The sequence below is a fragment of the Heptranchias perlo genome, chromosome 25 (genome assembly GCF_035084215.1).
Source record: "Heptranchias perlo isolate sHepPer1 chromosome 25, sHepPer1.hap1, whole genome shotgun sequence".
NCBI lineage: Eukaryota > Metazoa > Chordata > Chondrichthyes > Hexanchiformes > Hexanchidae > Heptranchias > Heptranchias perlo.
The window spans coordinates 6666189-6692577 of NC_090349.1; the positions used below are offsets into that span (position 1 = coordinate 6666189).

General features: G+C 45.3%; 1 protein-coding gene across 4 annotated transcripts in view; it reads right to left on the reverse strand.

Annotated features, from left to right (window-relative positions):
- The window catches only part of depdc5 (DEP domain containing 5, GATOR1 subcomplex subunit), a 194629-nt gene that overhangs the window by 18213 nt on the left and 150027 nt on the right, over positions 1–26389 (reverse strand). For 3 of the 4 annotated variants that reach the window (XM_068005515.1, XM_068005514.1, XM_068005517.1), the window contains exons 34-38: positions 25027–25159; positions 23522–23630; positions 19736–19960; positions 14189–14358; positions 6876–7047 (exon numbers count right to left, since the gene is read on the reverse strand). In XM_068005515.1, coding sequence (XP_067861616.1) covers positions 6876–7047; positions 14189–14358; positions 19736–19960; positions 23522–23630; positions 25027–25159 — 809 coding nt within the window. The remainder of the gene's footprint in view (positions 1–6875; positions 7048–14188; positions 14359–19735; positions 19961–23521; positions 23631–25026; positions 25160–26389) is intronic. The other variant, XM_068005516.1, reaches the window with a different exon arrangement.

Here is a 26389-nt window from a genome sequence, read left to right on the forward strand (position 1 = left end):
ATAAATTCAACATAAACTGGACAATTTTTCCAGCACTCTTCCTCCACACACAAGGATGTGGAGATGCCGGTGATGGACTGGGGTGTACAAATGTAAGGAATCTTACAACACCAGGTTATAGTCCAACAGTTTTATTTGAAAATCACAAGCTTTCGGAGGCTTTCTCCTTCGTCAGGTGAGTGACGAAGGAGAAAGCCTCCGAAAGCTCGTGATTTTCAAATAAAACTGTTGGACTATAACCTGGTGTTGTAAGATTCCTTACATTTGCACACACAAGGAATCATCTTCCTTTTGTCAAGTGCCAGTACATGTACATAAAAGTACCATCCACAGCCCCAGATTAAAACGAAAGTCTTCCATTTATATTTCGCCTTTCATGACCTCGGTACATCCCAAAGAGCTTTACAGCCAATGAAATACTTTTTGAAGTGTAGACACTGTTGTAATGTAGGAAACACAGCAGCCAATTTACACACAGCAAGGTCGCACAAACAGCAATGTGATAATGACCAGATAATATATATATATATTGGAAATATAACGCCGTTCCTTCATCGTCACTGGGTCAAAACCCTGGAATTCCCTTCCTAACAGCACTGTGGGAGAACCTTCACCACACGGACTGCAGCGGTTCAAGGCGGCGGCTCACCACCACCTTCTCAAGGGCAATTAGGGATGGGCAATAAATGCCGGCCTCGCCAGCGACGCCCACATCCCATGAACAAATTAAAAAAAAATGTTTTAGTGATGATGGTTAATACATATATTAATGACTTGGACTTGGGTGTACAGGCCACAATTTCAAAATTTGCAGTTAACTTGGAAGGGTAGTAAACAGTGAGGAGCATATATCTTCAACAGGATTATAGACAGGCTGGTGGCATGGGCGGACATGTGGCAGATGAAATTTAACACAGAAAAATGCAAAGTGATACATTTCGGTAGGAGGAATGAGGAGAGGCAATATAAACTAGAGGGCACAGGAACAGAGATCTGGGGATATATGTGCACAAATCGTTGAAGGTGTGGCAGGGCCGGTTGAGAAAGTGGTTAAAAAAAGCAGATGGGATCCTAGGCTTTATAAATAGAGGCATAGAGTACAAAAGTATGGAAGTCATGATGAACCTTTATAAAACACTGGTTAAGAACATAAGAAATGGGAGCAGGAGTAGACCATCCAGCCCCTCAAGCCCGCTCCGCCATTCAAAAAGATCATGGCTTATCTTCTACCTCAACGCCATTTTCCTGCACCATCCCCATATCCCTTGATGCCTTTAATATCTAGAAATCTATCCATCTCTGTTTTGAATGTACTCAATGACTGAGCCTCCACAGCCCTCTGGGGTGGAGAATTCCACAGATTCACCACCCTTTGAGTGAAGAAATTTCTCATCTCAGTCCTAAATGGCCGACCCCTTATTCTGAGACTATGACCCCTGGTTCTAGACTCCCCAGCCAGGGGAAACATCCTCCCTGCATCTACCCTGTCGAGCTCTAAGAATTTTGTATGTTTCAATGAGATCCCTTCTCGATCTTCTAAACTCTAGAGAATACAGGCCTAGTCTACTCAATCCCTCCTCATACAACAATCCTGCCATCCCAGGAATCAGTCTGGTGAACCTGCGTTGCACTCCTTTCTATGGCAAGTATATTCTCGCTTAGGTAAGGAGACCAAAATTGTAGACAATACTCCAGGTGTGGTCTCACCAAGGCCCTATATAATTAAGACAGTTACTCTTGTAATAAAGGCCAACATACCATTTGCCTTCCTAATTGCTTGCTGCACCTGCATTTAGCTTTCAGTGACTCATGTACAAGGACACCCAGGTCCCTTTGAATATCAACATTTCCCACACTCACTATTTAAAAAATATTCTGCATTTCTGTTTTTCCTACCAAAGTGGATAACTTCACATTTTTCCACATTATATTCCATCTGCCATGTTCTTGCCCACTCACTTAGCCCCTTGAAGCCTCTTTGCATCCTCCTCACAACTCACATTCCCACCTAGTTTTGTGCCATCAGCAAACTTAGAAATATTACATTTGGTCCCCTCATCTGAATCATTGATATAGATTGTGAATAGCTGGGGCCCAAGCACCAATCCCTGTGGTACCCCACTAGTCACAGTCTGCCAACCTGAAAAAGACCTGTTTATTCCTACTCTCTGTTTTCTGTCCGTTAACCAATTCGCAATCCATGCCAGAATATTACCCCCAATTCCATGTGCTCTAACTTTGTTCACCAACTTCCTGTGTGGGACCTTATCGAAAGCCTTCTGAAAATCCAAATACACCACATCCACTGGTTCCCCCTTATCTATTCTACTAGTTACATCCTCAAAGAACTCCAATAGGTTTGTCAAACATGATTTCCCTTTCATAAATCCATGTTGGCTCTGCCAAATCCTATTATTATTTTCTAAGTGTCCTGTTATCACATCCTTTATAATAGACTCTAGCATTTTCCCTTCTACTGATGTCAGACTAACAGGTCTGTAGTTCTCTGTTTTCTCTCTCCCTCCTTTCTTAAATAGTGGGGTTACATTTGCTACCCTCCAATCTGCAGGAACCGTTCCAGAATCTATAAAATTTTGGACGATGACAACCAATGCATCCACTATCTCTATAGCCACCTCTTTCAAAACCCTGGGATGTAGATCATCAGGATCTATCGACTTTCAGTCCCATTAATTTCTCGTACTACTTTTTTTTTTACGATTACTAATTTCTTTCTGTTCCTCGTCTTGCCAGACCCTTGGTTCTCTAGTATTTCTGGGAGGTTTCTTCTTCAGTGAAGACAGACACAAAGTATTTGTTTAATTTCTCTGCTATTTCCTTATTCCCCATTATAAATTCTCCTGTCTCTGTCTGTAAGGGACCCACATTTACCTTCGCCAGTCTTTTCCTTTTTACATACGTATAGAAGCTTTTACAGTCCGTTTTTAATGTTTCTCGCTAGTTTATTCTCATATTCTATTTTCCCTCTATTAATTTCTTGGTCCTCCTTTGTTGAATTCTACAATGTTCCCAATCCTCAGGCTTACTGCTTTTTCTGGCAACTTTATATGCCTCTTTCTTTGATTTAATACTATTTTTAATTTCAGTCGTTAGCCAGGGTTGGACCATTTTTCCTGTTGGGTTTTTGTGCCTTAAAAGGAATATATATTTGTTCGGCCGCAACTGGAGTATTGTGTCCAGTTCTGGGCACCGCACTTTAGGAAAGATGTGAAGGCCTTAGAGAGGATGCAGAAGAGATTTACTAGAATGATTCCAGGGATGAGGGACTTTAGTTGCGTGGATACACTGGAGAAGCTGGGGTTGTTCTCCTTGGAACAAAAACGGTTGCGAGGAGATTTGATAGAGGTATTCAAAATCATAAAGGGTCTAGACAGAGTAAGTAGAGGCAAACTGTTCCCATTGGTGGAAGGGTCAAGAACCAGAGGACATAGATTTAAGGTGATTGGCAAAAGCACCAAAGGTGACATGAGGAAAAACTTTTTTTTTAAAAACACGGCGAGTGGTTAGGATCTGGAATGCCCTGCCCGAGGGGATGGTGGAGGCAGATTCAATCATGGCCTTCAAAAGGGAACTGGATAAGTACTTGAAAGGAAAAGATTTGCAGGGCTACGGGGATAGGGCGAGGGAGTGGGACTGGCTGGATTGCTCTTGCATACAGTCGGCATGCACTCGATGGGTTGAATGGCCTCTTTCCATGCTGTAACCTTTCTATGATTCTATGGTTGAGGGATAAATATTGGCCAGGACACCAGGGAGAACTCAGAACTCCGCTGTGCTTCTTCAAACAGTGCCATGGGATCTTTTACATCCACCTGAGGGGGCAGGTGGGGCCTCAGTTTAATGTCTCATCTGGATGACAGCACTTCAGACAGTGCAGCACTCCCTCAGTACTGCACTGAAGTGTTAACCCAGATTTTGGGCTCAAGTCTCTGGGGTGGGAACTGAACCGCTAACCTTCTGACTCAGAGGTGAGAGTGCTACCACTGAGCCACGGCTGACACAATCATCTTCATTCATTTAACACTGAAAACAAAACTAATATACACTCTTTATATTTGATCATTCTGTAATAACTTAGTCTAGTCTAATTTTAATTAAATTTTTAATACCATTGGGTTGCGTTTCTGAGTCTCCTCCAAAGTAAAGAAGAAAATTGTGTGGGATCACTATTTGCTCTAGTTTTTACTCTCCCCCTCCCCCCCACAACCAACAGTGCAACGCCCCCTCCCCCCAACCAACAGCGCAAACGCCCCCGCCACCCCAAACAACAGTGCAAACGCCCCCGCCACCCCAAACAACAGTGCAAACGCCCCCTCCCTCCCCCCCAACCAACAGCGCAAACGCCCCCTCCCCCCCAACCAACAGTGCAAACGCCCCCTCCCCCAAACAACAGCGCAAACGCCCCCGCCCCCCCCCAAACAGTGCAAACGCCCCCTTCCCCCCAACCAACATTGCAAACGACCCCTTCCCCCCCAACCAACAGTGCAAACGCCCCCTTCCCCCCCAACCAACAGTGCAAACGCCCCCTCCCCCCCAAACAACAGTGCAAACGCCCCCTCCCCCCCACAACCAACAGTGCAAACGCCCCCTCCCCCAAACAACAGCGCAAACGCCCCCGCCCCCCCCCAAACAGTGCAAACGACCCCTTCCCCCCCAACCAACAGTGCAAACGACCCCTTCCCCCCCAACCAACAGTGCAAACGACCCCTTCCCCCCCAACCAACAGTGCAAACGCCCCCTCCCCCCCAACCAACAGTGCAAACGCCCCCTCCCCCAACCAACAGTGCAAACGCCCCCGCCCCCCCACAACCAACAGTGCAAACGCCCCCTCCCCCCCACAACCAACAGTGCAAACGCCCCCTCCCCCCACAACCAACAGTGCAAACGCCCCCTCCCCCCCACAACCAACAGTGCAAACGACCCCTTCCCCCCCAACCAACAGTGCAAACGCCCCCTCCCCCAACCAACAGTGCAAACGCCCCCTCCCCCAACCAACAGTGCAAACGCCCCCTCCCCCCCACAACCAACAGTGCAAACGCCCCCTCCCCCCACAACCAACAGTGCAAACGCCCCCTCCCCCCCACAACCAACAGTGCAAACGCCCCCTCCCCCCCACAACCAACAGTGCAAACGCCCCCTCCCCCCCACAACCAACAGTGCAAACGCCCCCTCCCCCCCACAACCAACAGTGCAAACGCCCCCTCCCCCCCACAACCAACAGTGCAAACGCCCCCGCCCCCCCACAACCAACAGTGCAAACGCCCCCTCCCCCCCACAACCAACAGTGCAAACGCCCCCTCCCCCCCACAACCAACAGTGCAAACGCCCCCTCCCCCCCACAACCAACAGTGCAAACGCCCCCTCCCCCCACAACCAACAGTGCAAACGCTCCCTCCCCCCCACAACCAACAGTGCAAACGCCCCCTCCCCCCCACAACCAACAGTGCAAACGCCCCCTCCCCCCACAACCAACAGTGCAAACGCCCCCTTCCCCCCCACAACCAACAGTGCAAACGCCCCCTGCCCCCACAAACAGTGCAAACGCCCCCTCCCCCCACAACCAACAGTGCAAACGCCCCCTCCCCCCACAACCAACAGTGCAAACTCTCCCTCCCCCCCACAACCAACAGTGCAAACGCCCCCTCCCCCCACAACCAACAGTGCAAACGCCCCCTCCCCCCACAACCAACAGTGCAAACGCTCCCTCCCCCCCACAACCAACAGTGCAAACGCCCCCTCCCCCCACAACCAACAGTGCAAACGCCCCCTCCCCCCCACAACCAACAGTGCAAACGCCCCCTCCCCCCACAACCAACAGTGCAAACGCTCCCTCCCCCCCACAACCAACAGTGCAAACGCCCCCTCCCCCCCACAACCAACAGTGCAAACGCCCCCTCCCCCCACAACCAACAGTGCAAACGCTCCCTCCCCCCCACAACCAACAGTGCAAACGCCCCCTCCCCCCACAACCAACAGTGCAAACGCCCCCTCCCCCCCACAACCAACAGTGCAAACGCCCCCTCCCCCCACAACCAACAGTGCAAACGCTCCCTCCCCCCCACAACCAACAGTGCAAACGCCCCCTCCCCCCACAACCAACAGTGCAAACGCTCCCTCCCCCCCACAACCAACAGTGCAAACGCCCCCTCCCCCCACAACCAACAGTGCAAACGCCCCCTCCCCCCCACAACCAACAGTGCAAACGCCCCCTCCCCCCCACAACCAACAGTGCAAACGCCCCCTCCCCCCACAACCAACAGTGCAAACGCCCTCTCCCCCCCACAACCAACAGTGCAAACACTCCCCCCCATAAATAACAGTGCAAACACTCCCCCCCATAAATAACAGTGCAAACACTCTCCAACAGTGCAAACACTCCCACCTCCCCCCGTAACAGTGCAAACACTCCCCCCGCCTATAAGTAACAGTGCAAACATGAAAATGGCAAAAACACCTATAATTTAAAACTAAAAATGTGATTACTTAATTTGTGCTGTCACCAGGTTTATTTAGTACACCAGCACTAATATACTACACGAGAAAAGAGGCTTAAGCCCATCTTCCCTTTAATGTACATGATACTCCTATTCATCTACTGAAATTGCTTCCATTCACTGCACACAGACCCAATGACCACCACTCTTCAAAGCCTCTCCAGTCACAATCTAATTCTTAACACTCTTTATTCAACTGCTGGGTGTTTTCCACATTTCAAATGGACACAGCAAGAGAATTTTACACCCCCATCGTTACACTTCATTGAAATCATAGTGACAGCATTATTCATTGTACAGATGAGCTATTTCATCAGTTTGTACCCCTCTCTCCCCATTGATGGCCAGCAAGATAGTTACCGTCAAAGAGATGCTCAGCACCTTCCTTCACCAAACAGCTGATATTAAGGGGGATGAAAAGCTGAGTTCGTAGTGGATCTCCATACAGGTAGCTGGGGAGAGCAAATGGACCTTCGAGGACAGGTACCAAGAGAAACCCGCAGGAGGTTGCCTTCCTATGCCAGCCTTGCACCTAGATATGAGTAAATTGAATAATTAGTCAATGAGTCGGCTGTTTGGCCTTGGGGAAGCATGACAAACTGACCCTGAGCGTATCCTCATCTGAAATCCACACTCAAACTTTCCAGCAGGTTGTCAGCAAATAGTGAACAGGAGCAGCGACCCTGGTTGATTCCCACCTCTTTTGCCAATTGTTGCACTCCAACTGCTGCTCCAGTTGATATTAGCCAACTCAGCATAGACTCAGGATCTTCCTGGTCCACAGCGAGCAGGGCATTTCCCCACAGCCACTCAACAAGGTAGTAGGCGTACTATTCCCAGCATGCATCTGTGTCTACAGCTCCCAGAATTCTTCTTAAAACAATATGATTGATACCGGGGCTGGCCATTCCAAACAGGCCAGCACTTGCTGCTTGAAAACCCCACCCCTTCCTCTCATGCCATCAGGGAAAGAAAGGACACACTTATAAACAAAAAGTCCTGGCTTGCTTTGTGAGCAAAAACCCCCAGAGAAATCATTTGAAGCAAGATAATTTGATTTTTTAAAAATATAAAATCATTAACAGAACAAAGCATGAACTGTCACAGGAATCAATATAAATTTCTATATTCTGAGTGATTGCTTATTTAGCAAATACATCCGGTTACATGTTTGATAAGTGAAACTTTATATTTAAGTGTGCTTTTAAAATCTATTTTGGAATGTATTCCAAATGATTAGAACAGCCTTCTTTATTTTATTTATTTGAGTGAAAATTCAAAAACAACAGCAGAAGGCAACTGCAGGGAGGACTGTATCATTATTCAGGTTTGAAGGAAGGTTCTGAACAAAAGTTCTAAGTTTAAACATGTTTAAATTTAAGCAGAAATTTTAGTTTAGTAACTAAAATTTAGTTTAGCAACGCCAAGTATAGTGCTAGAGATAGTTTAGTAAACGAAGATGCAAACTAGTTGAATCGTTGCTTCAGTTTTATTTTGCCTGGGACTTACTATAAAAACTTGCATCCTAAACACATGGAAAAGCCTGTATATTTGATATTGTACCCAAGAGCCATTTTGAAAGAAATTATATTTTGAATTATTTTACTCAAAACGTTGTACATAATAACTCCAACAATGTGGGAAACATACACACACACACACACACACACACATTATACTGCGGCAGAGTCTCCCACGCCCGTCACACTACGGCAGAGTCTCCCACACATATACTGCAGCAGAGCCTCACACAAACATAGCTTAAAAAAAAGCTTTTCCAGGAGTTTTGGGCCACTTTAGCCAATGGGCGGAAAGGAAGACTGATTGAGGGCAGAAGGTCTGATATGAGTTGTTGGGAGAGAATTAGGATTTCATGCAGCATCACCTCGACCAACAGCCATCAATCAGGAGGTTGGGAATTGGCTGCTCGGTCACCCGACTATGGACGCATGTCTGCACCTTCCCTTCATTTCTCCCTTTCACTTCTTAATCTTCTGTCCCTTCCATTTTGGCCAAGGTTGCTCATGAGTGACGCTCTCCAAAAACCGTCATTATTTTTGCCCCCTCACTCGAATACTCTCCTTTAATTGCAGCCTCTTTAAAAAGGTGTCAGCCTTCGCTCAGTGGTAGCACTCTTGCCTGAGTCAGAAGGTCATGGGTTCCAGCCCTAGTCCAGGGACTTGAGCACGTAATCCGGGCTGACATTTCAGAACTGAGGGATTGCTGCAGTGTCGGAGGCGCAGTCTTTCAGATGAGACGTTACACCAAGGCCCCATCTGTCCTCTTAGATGGACGTAAAAGATCCCTTGGCACTATTCGAAGAGCAGGGGAGTTCTCGCGCTGTTCTGGCCAATATTTATCCCTCAACCAAAATCACTAAAAACAGATTAACTGGTCTTTTACCGGTCATTGCTATTTGTGGAACCTTGCTGTGCGCAAATTGGCTGTCGCATTTCCTACATTACATAGGAACAGGAGTAGGCCATTCAGCCCATTCCACCATTCAATTAGATCATGGCTGATATGTACCTCAACTCTATTTACCTGGCTTTGCTTCATATCCCTTACCTAACAAAAATCTGACTCTCGATTTTGAATTTATCAATTAACCTAGCTTCAACAGCTTTTTGAGGGACAGAGTTCCAGATTTACAACAGTGACTACACTTCAAAAAGTACTATATTGGCTGTTAAATGTTGTGGGAGATCCTGAGGTTGTGAAAGGTGCTATATAAATACAAGTTGTTTCTCTCTTTAGAGTAGGAGATAGTGGCAACGAACCTTGATTTCAGCACAGTGAGAATGCAGAAAGGAGAATGTGTAGGACGATGTTGTTTGCAGCTCAGGGGGAGAGAGAAAAGTTCAGATAAGCACGGATCACGGTAGCATTGGTATAACAGAGAGAAGAAAGGTTGGAGACGAGAGAGGGATTGCCTACCAGATGACACGCTAACAGAAATGAAATGCCATCGCAGTCTCGCAGCAGCCCCTGCCTGAGGAAGGATTATTTAAAAAATAATTCTTGGGATGTGGGCATTGCTGGCAAGGCCAGCATTTATTGCCCGTGCCTAGTTGCCCTTAAGGTGATGGCGAGCCGCCTTCTTGAACCGCGGAGGGTGAATTTGCTTATGTTGCTTCTGTAATATCCGTCACTCCAAACAAAGTGGATATCTGACTAATGATACTGAGACAGTGTGAATGGTATTCAGTGAAACACTGCAGTAACAGTCTAGGAAAACAGATATTCATTAAAGGATTACAGGTATAATACTTAGACAGAACTAATGGAGCAGATTGATTCATGAATGACATAATTAATGTCAGACAATCAAGGGCCATTTTGAAAGGTACCAGCCGTTACCCCGCTAAATAGCCTGCAGCTCCATGTACATTTAACACAGCAGACACACTGACTCAATTCATGACAGTTAACTTTGCAAAGTTCAACTTCAAATGCATCTTATTTCACTCAGCTGGCTGTGCAGGCTGAGCTCATTTACACTTTCAGACTTTAGTGTCAAGAAAATTAAAAAGTGAAAAAAAATGACTTAATGAGCGATAGAAAAATAAAATCAGAAAATGAGGGAGGGACAGCGGCATGGGGAGGGGAGAGAGAATTAATTAGAAAATGTGGGGGCGAGGAAGAAGAGTACAAATTAATGAATAAATGAGAACAAGAAGGAAATGAAGAAACAGAATTCTAGGTGTCAAGTCTCCAAGAGTCCTTCTATTTCACAAGAAAAGTCAATTTAGCTATTTGAAGCTCATCCCTCATTTCAACAAGATGATCAAAGAACAGCACAAGCTGGCATGGAACCGCAAGAGTTTAAGGTCTGCAGTTATTTATAATTGGAGAGCTGGAGACTAGGTTTTTATATTTGTGAAATTAGTACTGCAGAGAACAGCCTACGTTACATGGCTGCATTTAATCAGTGAATCCCCGATACACCATCGGCACTCTGCTGACAAATTCATATATTAAGATGATGTTAATGCAGAAACGTTAACCATCATGATGGGCTTAAATATCAGGAAGATAGGAGTAAGAAGGGAAGTCAGATGAAACTTTTTCACCCAAAGGGTAAGAGTACTGAAATAAGTTAACAGATTTTAATTCTCACATAAACTGGGAATAGCTCAAGTAGTAACGGCAGTGAATATTTAGAATGTATTTGGACAGACAGAGCTATAAAAGACAACAAAGGGATATAAAGAAAGTAATGAGGTGCATAAAGGGAATATGAAAAAAAAACTTGCAAGAGATATCAAAGCTAACAGTGAAACATTTATAAATATATTGAGAAAGAAAGTGGTAAGGGGGAATGAGCCCAGTAAAGTCAGATGCAGGGGATAGTATAATGGATAGTAGGGGAAGAGGACAAATTATCAGCAGTACAAGGGAACCTAAAAATAAGTCAAGGGGAGAACTTAGTAGATTTGATATTAGTAAAAAAAATGATAATGGTGAAAATAATGGGACTTAAGATAGACAAATCTCCAGCACCTGATGGTTTCCAACCATGGATGTTAAAATAAACAGGTGGAGAAATTGCAGATGCTTTAGTCATATTTTTTCAAAGCCCTTTAGATTCGGGAATTGTGCCTTTGGATTAGAAAATTGAGGGAGGGAGAAACCAGGACACCGCAGACCTGTCAGCTTAATGGAGGTTGCTGAATGTATCATTAGAGACAAAGTAACTGAGCATTCCACAAGTATGAGCTGATCAAAGACAGTCAGCATGGATTGTGAAGGGTAGGTCACGTCTGACTAATCTAGTTGAATTTTTTGAGGCGGTCACTAACATAGTACCTAGGGGAGCATCTATGATTGTTGTCTATATGGATTTCCAGAAGACATTTGATAAGGTTCCGCACAAGAGATCATCAGCAAAAATAAAAGTGCACAGAATTGGAGGTAACCTTGTGATATGGGTTGGTAATTAGTTGGGAGGTAAGAGACAGTGAGTAGGGATAAAAGGAATGTACTCTGATTACAGGTATGTGACAAGTGCTGCTCCCCAGGGATCTGTACTGGGGCCTCAGCTTTTCATCATATATCAGTGCCTTGGATCATGGAATAGGAGTTGTACATCCAAGTTTGCAGGTGACACTAAATTAGGAGGCACAGTAAGTTGTGTAGATGGGAGCAGGAAGTTACAAATCATAGATAGATTAAGTGACTGGGCAAAACAATGAAAGATGGAGTTCAATGTGGGGAACTGTGAGGTCATCCACTTTGGATCCAAGAAAGATAAATCAGAATATTTTCTTATGGCGAGAGACTAGGACATGTGGAGGAGCAAAGGGGTTTAGGTGTCCATTTACACAAATCACTAAAAGCTAGTGCACAGATACAAAAAGTAATCATAAAGGCTAATGGAATGTTGGCCTTTATCTCAAGGGAGCTGGAATACAAAGGGGAGGAAGTTATGCTACAGTTGTACAGAGCCTTGGTCAGACCCCACCTGGAGTATTGAGTCTAGTTCTGGGCACCGCACCTCAGGAAGGATTATATTGGCCTTGGAGGAAGTACAGCACAGATTCACCAGAGTGATACCAGGGCTTAAAGGTTAAATTATGGCGACAGGTTGCATAAACCTGGCTTTTATTCCTTTGAGTTTAGAAGGTGGAGGAGTGATCTAATTGAAGTGTTATAAACGATAAATAGATTTGGTAAGAGTAGATACAGAGAAGCTATTTCCTCAGGTGGAGGAATGCAGAACAAGGGGGCACAATCTTCAAATTAGAGCTAGGCCGTTCAAGGCTGAAATCAGGAAGCACTTTCACACAAAGGGTAGTTCAAATCTGGAATTCTCTCCCCCAAAAGGCTGTGGATGCTGAAATTTTCAAGACACAGAGTGACAGATTTTTATTAGGCAACGGTATCATGGGATATGGATCGAAGGCAGGTAAGTGAAATTGAGGTACATATCAGCCATGATCTAACTGAATGGTGGAACAGGCTTGAGGGGCTGAATGGCCTACTCCTGTTCCTAGGGAACAGCAGTGAAGCATGTAGTATAAATGGGCTCCAGAGATAACTGTATGGATGTCTGGGGAGAGAAGTGATTGAAGGATATTGGGAGATGATAGGGATGATCTGTGAAAACGGGACTGACTCACTGACCTTTTCCTCTTGCTTAAGAATTCTTGCGGTCTCATTTGAAAATGGCAGAAAAAAAGTTTTTAATCCAAATTTCAAATATAATTACTTCTTATATCAAACTTATATTTTTTGTTCTCTCCTTGGATTAAAGCACAATGAGAGGCGAGGGAATACTTGCTGTTTTTTGATTGTTGTCAGTGATGTCACAGGCTGTAAACTATGGTAAAACATCTCATTTTATAAGTAAGTGCAGTTCATTATAATAAAACACAGATTGCAACTTCTGGCAAGGGTAACAATACCTTCTGTAACAAATCACACATCCTGTCACACCAGAGACCGTGGGACTGGTTTGTCACTATATCTGCTTTTATATTTGCACTAACAGACTCTCACTGTTGGCTGCAAACCGAAAATGAACCTGCCTGGGCTCGCCAAGGTCAGCGGCTGCGCAGACACGGTAAAAACTCACTAAGCTCAACACTATTCTGGACGAAGCAGTCCGTTTGATCGGCAGCCCATCCACCATCTTAAACCTCCACTCCCTCCACCACCGGCGCACTGTAGCTGCAATGTGTACCATCTACAGGATGCACTGCAGCAACTCGCCAATGCTTCTTCGACAGCACCTCCCAAACCCGCGACCTCTACCACCTAGAAGGACGAGGGCAGTAGGGGAACACCATCACTTCCAAGTCACACACCGCCCTCACTTGGATATATATCGCCGTTCCTTCATCATTGCTGGGAAAAAATCCTGGAACTCCCTACCTAATAGCATTGTAATAGCACCTTCACCACAGATGGCATCAGTTAGAAAACATTTCTACACACAAAGGGTTGTAGAAGTTTGGAACTCTCTTCCGCAAACGGCAATTGATACTAGCTCAATTGCTAAATTTAAATCTGAGATAGATAGCTTTTTGGCAACCAAAGGTATTAAGGGATATTGGCCAAAGGCAGGTATATGGAGTTAGATCACAGATCAGCCATGATCTTATCAAATGGTGGAGCAGGCACGAGGGGCTGAATGGCCTACTCCTGTTCCTATGTTCCTAGTTCAAGAAGGTTGCTCATTACCACCATCTTAAAAACAACTAGGGATAGGCAATAATTGTTGGCCTTGTTGGCGACGCCCATATGCCAAGAATGAATTTAAAAAATGGGTTTCCTGATTGCGGATCTTAATGGATCCCGGCAAGTTTACTTTTGGGTGGCTGTTAAAACTGGATAGCTATGTGGTGAAGGAAGGAATACTAGAGCCTGGTCTTTAGTTGCCTCTAAGCCTTTATTCAGAGTTTCCTCTTGCACACCCCACACCCTAGCTAAGCTCTCCTATAAAAAGGATCCAAGAGAGTCCCCAATTGATACCCACCACCTGAATACAATCAACCCCAATTGACACATCATACAATTAACAGTTGCAACCTGGCTGTCAGGAACTGGTGCTGACTGAAAAAAGCTGCTTTTTCATTGTAGTCCTAGCAGTGGTCAACACTTGTACATCAGGACAGATCGCAGTTTCCTGTCCTTCCTATGGTGTAACTCAATTGTCTGCTCTCACCTACCATTTCAAAGAGCACAGCTGATGTTACCGCCATCCAGTGCAGCTTGATTTCAAATGCAGCATTTAAGGAGTAGTTCCCATGGTAATAGCAACTGCACCACTCAACACGGTCCGAGCGGTTATTGACATCCACATCCAAGGTCACCGTCTTCTGCTCGGGGACTGTGGCAGCTACAGAGGAAGAGGGTCATGAGGAAGCAGACAGGAAGAAATTAAAATGCGAAACAATTCTTACTACATTCGAAGTACTAAATGTACCACAGTATTAGTGGTGCGGGGGAATCAAGAACGAGGGGACATGATCTTAAAATTAGAGTCAGGCCATTTAGGAGGGAAATCAGGAAGTAATTTTTCAACACAAAAAGGGGAATACAAATCTGGAATTCTATCCCCCAAAAGGCTGCTGGGACAATTAGAGCTTTCAAGACTGAGATCGATGGATTTTTTTTTAGGGAAGGGTACCAAGGGATATAGAGCTAAGGTGAGTAAATGGAGTTGAGGTACAGATCATTTCATTGGGATTTCTGCCAAATGGCCTAGCTCTAATTTTATTATGCCTCTTGTTCTGGACCCACCACCAGCAGGAATAGTTTCTCTGTATCTACCCTATTGAATCCCCAATCAGAGGTTGCTTCTAAAGTTGTGTCTAAACAGTGAGCGACTTGTTAGTTTGGCTGGGTATTATCTGGGTATTTGGAAAGACAACTCTGACCTTTTGATCTCTGCTGGTCTGTGGAGGAGGCTTTTTGACAGGGAGGGAGAGTAAGGAGACCAACCAGGCTGGGAGGATGTTCTTGCATCATTTGAACTAAGTAACCCTGATCATATCTGTTTGCTCTATACATTTCATCTTTCTTTGGAATAAAGCAGCTTAATGATCTGAACCAAACGTTGTCCCATCGAGTTAACTTGGTCCGTCTTCGGAGAGATTGAAGAAACAAACATGCACAAGACACAAGTATTCGGTCCAGATGGCAAGGGGATGCTACTGTCACACTTTTGGGTTACGTTATTGTACGAGTAGATATAGGGCTGTGAGTCAACTCCCATAAGAGTAAGGCCGCTTCCAGGAGAAAACGGCGCCACTGAACCCGATCTACGGCAGTCCCAAATTTGTAATGGAAATCAACAATAGTTTGCATTTATATAGCAATTTTGACATAATAAAATGCCCCAAGATGCTTTTCAGCAGAAAACGAGTAAATCCAGAACTGTCCCATGTGCTTATTAAGAGTTGGATCCTCACTGGGAGCTAGAGACCAGATCACTCAGTGAAGAGTGACGTGCTCTGCGGGAGGCAATCAGGAAAAAGGGCAAAGGAAGAAAAGCAGCTTAGAAAATAAAGCAAGAACCAGAGGGTCTTAAAGAAACCCAGTAATTGCGAGGTACTGTCACACCCAGCACGGTACAGATAATTACTGGGTACAGCATGGACTAAAGAGGAGATAACGGTAGGTATCATTATCTCTCTAGTAAACACATCAATCGGAATGAAGCTGCTTTTTGTTGGAGCAGCTATAAATTGCAAGGGTCATTTTGTACCAGGAGCTCCGCTTCACTGACTGATGACTCCCAACAGCCCCGACTCTCATTTTGTGGACCATTCCCAACAGCCATCATGGAGGCTGCTTTTCTTATTCTGTTTTCCAGTTCTCTCCCTTCCTGTGATGGTGCTGACTCTTGCAGGGGTCCAGCTCCAGGGCACCAGGGCTGTACCTCACCCGGTTGGCTAATACGCTAGTGTTAACACAATCACTGCAATTCTGCACAGTCCACTAAAAAGTGCATCATAGAGCAGTGACGATTGGATCTGTGCTCACGTTCCCTCCCCTTCCCCCCTCACTGATCTGCTGACCTCAGTCACAGCCACTGGGGCTAGGTATTTCTTTACATTGTGCATGGTGAGGGAGGTGGGAAGTTAAAGCAGGAGAGTTGGTCTTCAGTGAGGCACTCGAGCGTTCACTGAGCTCTCCTCCCGTTCTGTAAGTTGGGACGTGGGTAGCAGAAAACCAAGGGGAGGGAAGAAAACCAACACAAAATGGGACACACAGAAAAATATCACATCAACACATGTAACAGATCAAATTGTGCTGATGAAAATGAAAAAAACTGAATGAACAACATTGTAATAGCGATGAGCGAACATATTTCCACATCCAATTCTTTCCCCTCTTCTCCAAAAGCTGTAACTCATGGTGACAAATGGTTCAACAGGCACCATGGCCTTCAGGAATCTCCGCCAAGTGGCCCTTCTTGGGTGAGTCTAGGCAGTAGGTATCGACAGGATGTTTGACTGTTAGGGGCATCACAAACAAGCCTGATCCTGTTCTGACCAAACACCCATACTTTCCAGCATGGGTCACTGGATGGGGATCAGTAATGGGGACTCTGGTTGATTTTTCCCTTTCCTGGCCCAGGGAGATAGGGCTCTCAATGCCCATCCCTGCCAAGATCAACAAACTCAACACTGAGGGATAGGATCATAGGACTTTCCTGGCCTATATTGATTAGCACCATATCAGGGGAGATCAATCACTTAACATAAGTCATTCCAAGTAACCTGTGTCAACATACCCCCAAATTTACCACACTAAAGGGGAGGGGGAAGGAATCATGCAGGATAATCTAAGGGACAGATTACTGGGGGTGAGGGTGAGGGAAGGGGGTTTTAGATTACGGGGAAGTTGAGCTTGTTCCTGAGCTCTTCTGTACATGCAATTCCACATCACAGGCTCGGCGCAGGGAATCGGCCAATTTCATCCAAGAGGGGAACAAATGAGATCATGTGGACAGGTTAGATTTAGTAAAAGCTTAAATGGACATTTGCTACCGACCAGATGCCAGAAAGAGAGAGTGGATATGATACATTAGTTTGAAAGCTTGGTAGCAAACAGCTACAATGGATTTGAGCAGCTATAGGCTACGCCATCGTGGAAACAACGCAGTCTGTTTTGTCACAATGAGCATTTCTTGAAAGCTCGTGGTTAGTAAAGCTTACTGTTCAGAAATTGGCAGAAGCAATTTGTCAATTCTGTAAAGTCTGTTTCAACAGGCAGTCCTTGTTTGGCTGAACAAGCAGCATCTTCATTTCTAAATTACAGGCTCTACCACATATTTCATTGTGCGGCGTACTAGGGCCTGGCTTTAGGGGTCTGGACGGTGATCTATCCTCACCCAGCCTCAAGTTATGTCCTGGCTGTCTTTTTTTTTAGGCTGCAAATAGGGACACCACTAGTCCTGGGCAGAATGGAGATGATTGGGTAAGTCCCATGTCATTCACGCCTGGAAACCGCACTGCTGTAAGTGACTGGGATTGATTTATTGCACATTATTTGTGTTATGTAACTATCCTCCACTCACTGCATTTTGCTGGAGAAATAATCCTGCTGTACTCAGGAGACACTCAAGTCCCACCCTGCCTCTAACTCATTGGCTGACAGCAGTGTCTGCCATTCACTCCATTTTTAAAAATGTATTTAATTAACCCTTTCTGTGCCATGGATGAGTTTAATTATCCAGACACAACTGGGCCCTGGAGGCACTGACTAGATTCTTCATCCAGCAGGCCTCCCAGGTTTGATGTGCTGTTTGTCTTTTTAAATGGGGTGACCCAATTGTATCTATGACAGGACTAGGCCTCTCCTCAGACCATGTCTCAGTCCGTGAAAGGCCACTTCTTTCAAAGTTACTCCCATTTCCAAAGTTTAATGAGAATGATCAGGTTAAATTGGATAAAAAAAGTCTAATTAAAGTTAAACAAAATAGGAAAGAGAGAAATGGGGAAGAAGAAGAAGAAATTGAGGGAGGAGGAAAGGCAAGAATATAAAAAATGTTTTTTTATTTATTATTTTTAAATGTTGAATTTAAATATATAGGATTTGTATTAAAGTTACTCCTGACATTTATGTGGCTTTACACTGTAATATTAGTGTTTGCATCAGCATCACAATGCATGAGCTGAAAATGAACAGAAAGCTTTAATTTTCCTATCCCAGCTGGTAGTTTAAGGGTTCAGCCTCCACACTGTCCTAACCACATGAATTAGCCCCAATCTCAGAAGAGTACCCCCATTTCTGCAACAGCCATCCTGTGGGCCTCTCCGACTGACAGGCCAATAGTGTCAAACATCCCTCATTAACAATGAATGATCAAGATAGAATATCAATGAAAAAAAGCTATGCTCAGCACAGCCCATCAGTGACCTCAGCTCTCATCCTGAAATTAGGGAGCAGTCAGGGGTAGAGAAAGCCCACTGACTGAATGCTGTGCGTGCCAAAAAATTATAACCGAGACCCCCCCTACACTAACCTGGCTCAGTTTTTCTATACAGTAGAGTTGTGTAACGGTTGTTATTGACTAGTAATCCAGAGGCCTGGACTAATAAATCACTAGAACGTGAGTTCATATCCCACCATGGCAGTATGAGAATTTGAATTTAGTTTAAAAAAATCTGAAATAAAAAACCGCCATCAGTAAAAGTTACCACGAAGTGGTCGGACTGTCATAAAATCCCAACAGGTTCACTAATGCTCTTTAGTGAAGGAAACTTGCTGTCCTTACTCGAGCTGGCCTATGTGTGACTCCAGTCCCACACCAACGTGGTTGACTTTTAATTGCCCTCCGAAGTGGCCTAGCAGGCCAATGTATCAAACTGTCACAAAAGGACTGCAGCGGTTTAAGAAGGCAGCGGCCCATCACCTTCTCAGGGCAACTAGGGATAGGCAACAAATGCCAGCCTTGCCAGTGATGCCCACATCCCCAGAATGAATTAAGAAAACCAGTTAACTTTGAGACTTTCATTACAAGGCGCTTGGTTCCTTTAAATGGGAGGGAAAGTCTTGGGAAGAGTCTGATGCTTTCTGTTCAAATGCCACTGCAATCAGGTAAATTATGGAGAGGAACCAGCTGCATCTCATTTCAACGGGAGCCAGAACTTCAGACTGATCTGGCAGCTGATGCGGCGCCACCTGAGGCCAGAAAGCTCTGCTCCGTACCGGCCGAGTGTGCGGGAGCACACACCCGATATCATGGTTTATCGAGTCAGGTGCCTCTGGTCTGAAGTTACAGCCTCCCCTCTTTGAAATCCGGATGCAGGCAGCTCATCCGATAACAGACAGCAGCAGAGAAGGCAAGGAAATGTGAAACGATGGGTTTTTGTAAGAAGCAAAAAAAAAGAAATCTATATTAGTAATATCTGAGATAGAGATGATGGGGAGGGGAGGTATAATTTGAGCAGAAAGTAAGCATTCCCGAGACCCCCTCCCACTTTAAACAAACCAAGCATCTTATGTATTCCAAGTGTTGCCTTGTATGTGAGGTCACTATTTATATTAAAAACTGATCCAGGTTGCATGGGTTCCAGATGCTGGAAGCTATGATTAAACAAGGAATTTCTGCCTTGTGAAACAGATTTATAGAATAGATATGTACATAAAAATGAATAGTCTGAGTAGCTGATGTTGAGAATGGGAGGAGGCAAATGGCTGCTGTCCACATGAACTCATTCCCTTGGAGGCCGTTCCCCCGGCTGCCTGTGCTGTGCATCTACCTAGTAAGGCAGCGGCTTGACTTCGTCCTCCAAAACTGCGGCTGAAGGAACTGTGCCTACTTGCATAGGACGCTGGCCTACTGGGTAACCACGGTAACAGGAAGGCAGGGATGTCGACATGAAGCCGCTCTTCCGTGAGGAAAGCCACCTCAAACCACTTGCGCTGGAACGCAGCCAGGTCGTCCATCGTCGAGGTGTACCAGATAGTGGAAGACTGCAGACTTCCTGCAGAAAGGAGGATGGGAAGAGAGTCACTTTGAAGCAGTTTAATGAGCAGACACTGGATACAGGAATCAGTAATTCTCTCATCAACATTACATCGCCTGCGACAGCAGTCAAAAATGCCCCATAAAAGTATGAGAAAGTATGGCACTTTCTTTCTTTCTTTCAATTTGGAATAAAGACTTGCATTTATATAGCTCCATTCACAGGATTCACTTAGGATGTCTAACGCGTTTTACAGGCAATTAAGTACTTTTTTGAAGTGTAGTCACTGTTGTAATGTAGGAAATGCGTTAGCCAATTGTGCACAGCAAGGTCCCACAAACAGCAATGTGATAATGACCAGATAATCTGTTTTATTGATGTTGGTTGAGGGATAAATATTGGCCGGGGACACCGGGGAGAACTCCCTCGCTCTTCTTCGAAATAGTTCTATGGGATCTTTTACGTCGACCTGAGATGGCAGACGGGGCCTCGGTTTAACTTCTCATCTGAAGGACACTGCAGCACTCCCTCAGTACTGCACTGGAGTGTCAGTCTGGATTTTTGTGCTCAAATCTCTGAAGTGCGACTTGAACTCATGACCTTCTGATTCAGAGGAGAGTGTGCTACCAACTGAGCCGAGGCTCACACCATTTTAATAAGTCCCATCATACATCAAAAAAAGCACCGACAGCAATGTCCACATCCCATGAACGAATAAAAAAAAAGTCTAATTAACCCTTTGATTATTGAAAATTCAGTTATTAGAAAAGCCCTTTCATACAGTTGGCTCAGTGGGGCAATACACCACCTGATGTAAAGAACAAACTTGCATTTATACCGTGCCTTTCACAACCGTAGGACGTCCCAAAGCACTTTATAGCCAGTTAAGTACTTTTGCAGTGTAGTCACTGTTGTAATGTAGGAAATGTGGGAGCCAATTTGCGCAATATGGAGTCATTCAAACTAAGAGCGTCCCAGATTCGATTCCCGCTCTGTATTGAGTTAACTGATCTCGGCCGAGGCAGTGGAGGGATACTACGGTTAGCCTCTGTCTCCCTGGGCTCGGGAGAACAAAAAGGTCAGTCAGTTCCTGCTCTTGGCCGCTATGGGGTAGCTCCTGCTGGAAAGACTGTGTTCGGACATCATGCACGGATAAGACTGTGTTGGACTGTGAAGCCCACACAGCCTGTTGATAGTCACCGTCTGGGATCGCTCATGAAAAATGGCCTCTTGGATGAGATCCCAGAGGGCTCCTTGTGCCTGTTGTCATACGAGTCAGTGTCTTCAGGACAGCAGAGGAGAAAAACTGGAAAGCAATTGAAATACTAACACCATTTGGCCTATCCCCTGGTTCCTTTTTATAGTCAAGTCTCAGCAGCAAAAATGTACTAAATTGCTATAGAATAATAATGTATTTATTGTATAAAGCTGAATTATGTTTCAGTTGGTAGCAGTGTCACCTCAGAGTTAGAGGGTTGTGGGTTTAAGTCCCGCTGCAGAACTCAATCACATAATCTATCGTGCAGTATTGAGGGAGTGCTGCATTGTTGGGAGATGCGGGGTGCTAAATTGGGCCGTGTAGCGCCCGTTGTTTCGGTGCTACACGGCCTCTCTGACATCCAAGATGCATCTTGGATGTGCACGCACGTTTCCTGTGTGACGTGCGCCAGATGCCATCTTGGTATAGGAGTTTGTGCAGGTGCAGATAACGAACGCTGGAATCATGTAAAGTAGGGAAAAAATGGCTTCAATCAACATGCAACGCTGATTTAAAATCATAGACACCATTTTGGCACTTAACGCTCAACTCAATGCACAGTCTTAACCCCGAACACCTGAACGTGTCTTACAGTGCCTGGAGGACCCCCCACCAGCACTATTTAAAGGGACCATGCAGGATTTACAGGTTAATGGCTGGATTATTACCTCTGGCTGCCGAGACATTTGTAATTGTTTTTGGAGGTCTCCTACACTTGCATACTAGGACGCTGGGTCATAGCCTAACATTTAGAGCCAGGACGTGCAGGAGTGAAGATGGAAAATGCTTCTACACGCAAAAGGTGGGCGATGTTTGGAACGCTCTTCTACAGGCAGCAGTTGATGCTAGCTCACTTGTAAATGTTAAATCTGAGACAGATAGATTTCTGTGAACCAAGGGTATTAAAGGATATGGGGCTAAGATGGGTATATGGAGTTAGGTCACAGGTCCACCATGATCTCAATGAATGGTGGAACAGGCTCGAGGGTCTAAATGCCACGGCCACTTGCTGCCTCTTGATATGTGCCACCTTCTCCTGCAAGAAAGCAGGACGTGTGCCTGGGTGATGTGCCTGTCATGGTTGAATAGCTGCCAGTGTGTGTGGCTTGTGAGTTGTGGGTGGGCGGCTTGCAACAATGGTAATGTGTAAGGGTGAGAGGAAGCATCTGGTTGGAAGAGTTGAGTACTGATGGAAAGAGTTTATTGGTATGTGGGGGATGGGGGATGTAGTGCGTGCTGCAGTTGGTAGGAGACGCCACATGACAGTTGACCTCACTCACCTTGACCACTCATGTCAAGCATTGAACTTCTTCCTGCACTGCATCCATGTTCATGATGCTGTGCGCCTGGCATTGACTTCGTCCCCAGCTGCCTCCCACTGTCTTTTGAGTATTTGTCTGAAGGGCCTCTTGCCCCCACCACACCGTGGATATAGGACGTCCCTCCTCCTGTCTTCCTCTTGCACCCAAGGTCTCGTGCATTAGCAGAGAACCTTGGTGCATGCACTCTCGCAGGCCTGGTACCAACTCAGAGCGGCAGATTGGTGAGATCTGGTGTAGATTGGAGGATGTGGGATTTATTGGTGCGCAACTTTTACTCAATGTTTTAACATAACTCAGTGTGTAAACACAGGGATGGGATCTGCACCTGTGTTTTACATGTGCGATCTCTGTTCAGACTCCATGCAGACAGCAGACTGTTATTTTCAGCAAATAACAGGTACCAGTTACCTTTAAGAGATTTCTAAGAAACATCCTCCCTTTAAGAGGTTGAGCTCCCTCTGGTGGTAGAAAGTATGAATTGCATCGATTCCACGTGCAAGGCCTGGAAAGGAACGCTGATTGCAGGTAAGTGCTCCCTTGGGTCCGAACTTGCGTCCTGCCTGCGCAGGGTCCGTCGGGCGCGGGGTGCTAGCGCATCGCACTAACACCGCCCAAAACGGACCCTTATCGAATTTCTCCCCCGCAGTCTTTAAAATGGGACGTTAAACCGAGGCCCTATCAGCCCTCTAAGGTGGCGCTGTTCGAAGAAGAGCAGGAGCGACCCCCAGTGTCCTAGTCAATATTCATCCCTCAACCAAGATCATTAAAACAGATTACATGGTCATTTATCTTGTTTGTGGGACCAAACTGGCTTCCATGCTTGGCCTACAAAACAGCAGCAACTGCACCTCAAACCAGTAATTCACTGGCCGTGAAACGCTTTAGGACATCCTGGAGGATATTAAAAAGGTGTGATATAAATACAAGTTCTTTTGTTCTTTATGCAGAGGCATCATTAATAAGCCAGTTACCGAATGGCTTCACTGAAGTGCACTTTACCTTTCTCTGCGTCTTTGTCTGTGACGAGCCTGTACAGGTAGAAACCATACACGAACGCCCGCATGGACTCCCCAAAAGCATGAACGATGAGTTGCTCGTCCAGCATTTTCTATACAAAGATACACACAAAAGTAATGGTCAATTTTACAGCACTGCAACAAGTCTCTGTTAGAAGCAGCAAACAGAGCACGACCCAGGGGTGCAAGTGTCTATGTCAAGATGGTGTGCCACGGGGTGGGGGGGTATGATTTGGATTTGAACCCTCCCACTATCACCACACACAGGATCACTCACACAGTGAGTTTCAGATCTCAGCTGGGTCTTTGAGAACAGCTGTTTTGCACATGGAAAGAAACCCAGTGGGAAGTTGAGCCACACCCCCTCTCCTGGGTCTCTTAATGTCTGGCTTGGCAGAGAGCCTGGAGCAAGTTACCAGTTTCCCATCTTGTTGTGTGGGCAGGAGGGGAAGGGGAAAGGAGATTTTACGAGCAGCACTCTGAGCGGATGAGGTATCCCATCATACATCTGCTGCAAGGATCACAGTGTTTTCGTTTTAAAAAGTAGAGATTTTCAAAAGTTGGTGGGGGGAAAAAAAAAATCAGCCAACGTTACATTCGGGAAAAAAAAATCAGTAGTTTAAAAACTGAGGGGGTTTTGTTCAAGAAAAGGATGAAAATGTGTATTTTAAAAAAAAAGTGAAACACAAAACAACCTTAAAATAGCAGTGGGGAATCTATGGGAGTGAAACTGGTCCACACGTGTAGTGCAAAACGGCCTCATAACAAAATCAGCAGCTCATTTTGCAACACGCCCAATTTTTGATGTCAATGGAAAAGAGTGATGGAAAACAGGCTGCCGTTTCACTATGAGGCCATTTCACGCTGCTGGTGTAGACCAATTACATCCAAGTCGTTCTTAAAAACTAGTTCAAAAGTTAATTCACACTTTGCTTTGGTGATGTTTACACCACACTGCAGCTTTCAGTAAAAAGGTGCAGTTTCTGGTTATTATCCAATTCTCTGCACTCCTCTCCAAGGTACTGACTTTTGCTGGAGACACTTCAATAGGTGGCACTTGTCTTTTGGCACTTCACACAAGTAGCCATTCTCAAGGTGAGAATCTGGCTATTTGGCAGGGTATCAAAGCCAAGCCTGATCCCGTCTGACACAGGCATGCAGGGTGTCACAGGATAGTGACTCTGGAGCTGGTACTGTGGGTGATTTTTTCCCTTCCCAGACTAGAGGACATTTTATGAGCAGCACTCCAGGCTGCTGCCATCTGCTGCAAGAATCACAGCATTTTTCTTTTAAAAAGTAGAGATTTGCAAAAGTTGTTGGGAAAAAAAAAATCAGCCCGCTGAGGGCAATTATAGGGCCCCCACAGCTGCATGGTTGAGATCAGCTGACTCACCACAAACTTGGGCTTTCAGAATGCCCAAAACAAAGTACAAGCCAGGATATGGTGCCAGGGAATGGTGAGACAGCGGTGCTGCCGGTGCACTGTACCTGCATGATGTCGATGGCCATAGGCTGAGTCTGGACACATTCGACGTTGCTGATGAGCCAGTGGACCACCTCTGCACTGATGAAGCAATTGGGATGCAGCCCCCTCTGTTCTGGAAGCAGCTGAATACCAGTACTGGGAATAGAGAACAAGCAGTAACTAGCATTAGAGTCCCACATTTAAATCATAATCCATTAAAATAAAAAATAAATCATCACCCAAACCAGTCTGGTTTGCACATTGTCTCATTGACTGATCACACAAACAGCAAACCCCGAGGTCAGGAACACTTCCCACACACACCAAAACATTCAGTCCTCACACTGTCCTGCAAATTCCATCAACAGGTGGAATAATCGTGCATTTTAAAGTGACCTATCCACTCTCCTTGGCCTTGTCCCGAATAAATATGGAATTTTATGTTCAATACCCAATTTCCTTACGTTAAATTTATTCTGTTTCACCGTTGCCCATTTTCCAAGAAGTGTAAAGTGCAGCCTGTGATTACAGAGCTGGAAAACAGCAAATCCCAAGAGTTATAAATGGTACATCCGAGGCATCATTTCCTGCCAAGCACAAGGAGCTGATGAGCTGTACCAGACATTGCTCACGTGGGATAACTAAACAGTAAATATATTTTTCTGTACAAATTAAAATAAAAAGGTGCCCCTCTTTCTATAATCCCTCCCCAAACCCCTCCAACTTCCTTTTTTGGTCGTGCCTCCTAAATCTATTTTTCTTTGGCTTGGTGTTTGTTTTTCCCAATGTGTCTGAAGCCCCTTGGGATGTTTTCTATCTTAAAGGGGCTACATAAATACAAGTTGTTGCATTATGGGCTACTTTGTGTTGTGGACCAGTATCTACCAGGAACTGGACTGAGACTGTACAAAATCAGCTCACAGCACCCTGATAGAGGATACATATTCCATTAGTGTGGGCTGGATTAAAACCACTGAAGAGGTGGAAGACCAGTGTTATAACCCACCGGTGCTCGTCAACATTATGCAACTTCTAACTGGCCTGTGTAAGCTGGCATATCAGCTGATCCAGTGTCACTCAGGTGGCAGATGATGGACTTTCACCGACAGGAGTGAGCGGTCCCAGGTGTACGCTTGGGTTAAGGAATAACCCAGCACTGTGTGGCCCTCATTTAATGGCCTGGACAAGGAAGGAAATCCTCCTCAATCCAATCTCACATTTAACAGTGCAGTGTTTACAGTAGCCATCTTTCAACCAGGTTAGCTCTCCTCCTAAATTATCAATCATCGGTCTAACTATTTCATCCTTCTCACCTACAAAGGCCAAATAAAGCTCATAAATCCTTGAATTCATCCACTGTAACCGTACAACCAAATTTCAACACCT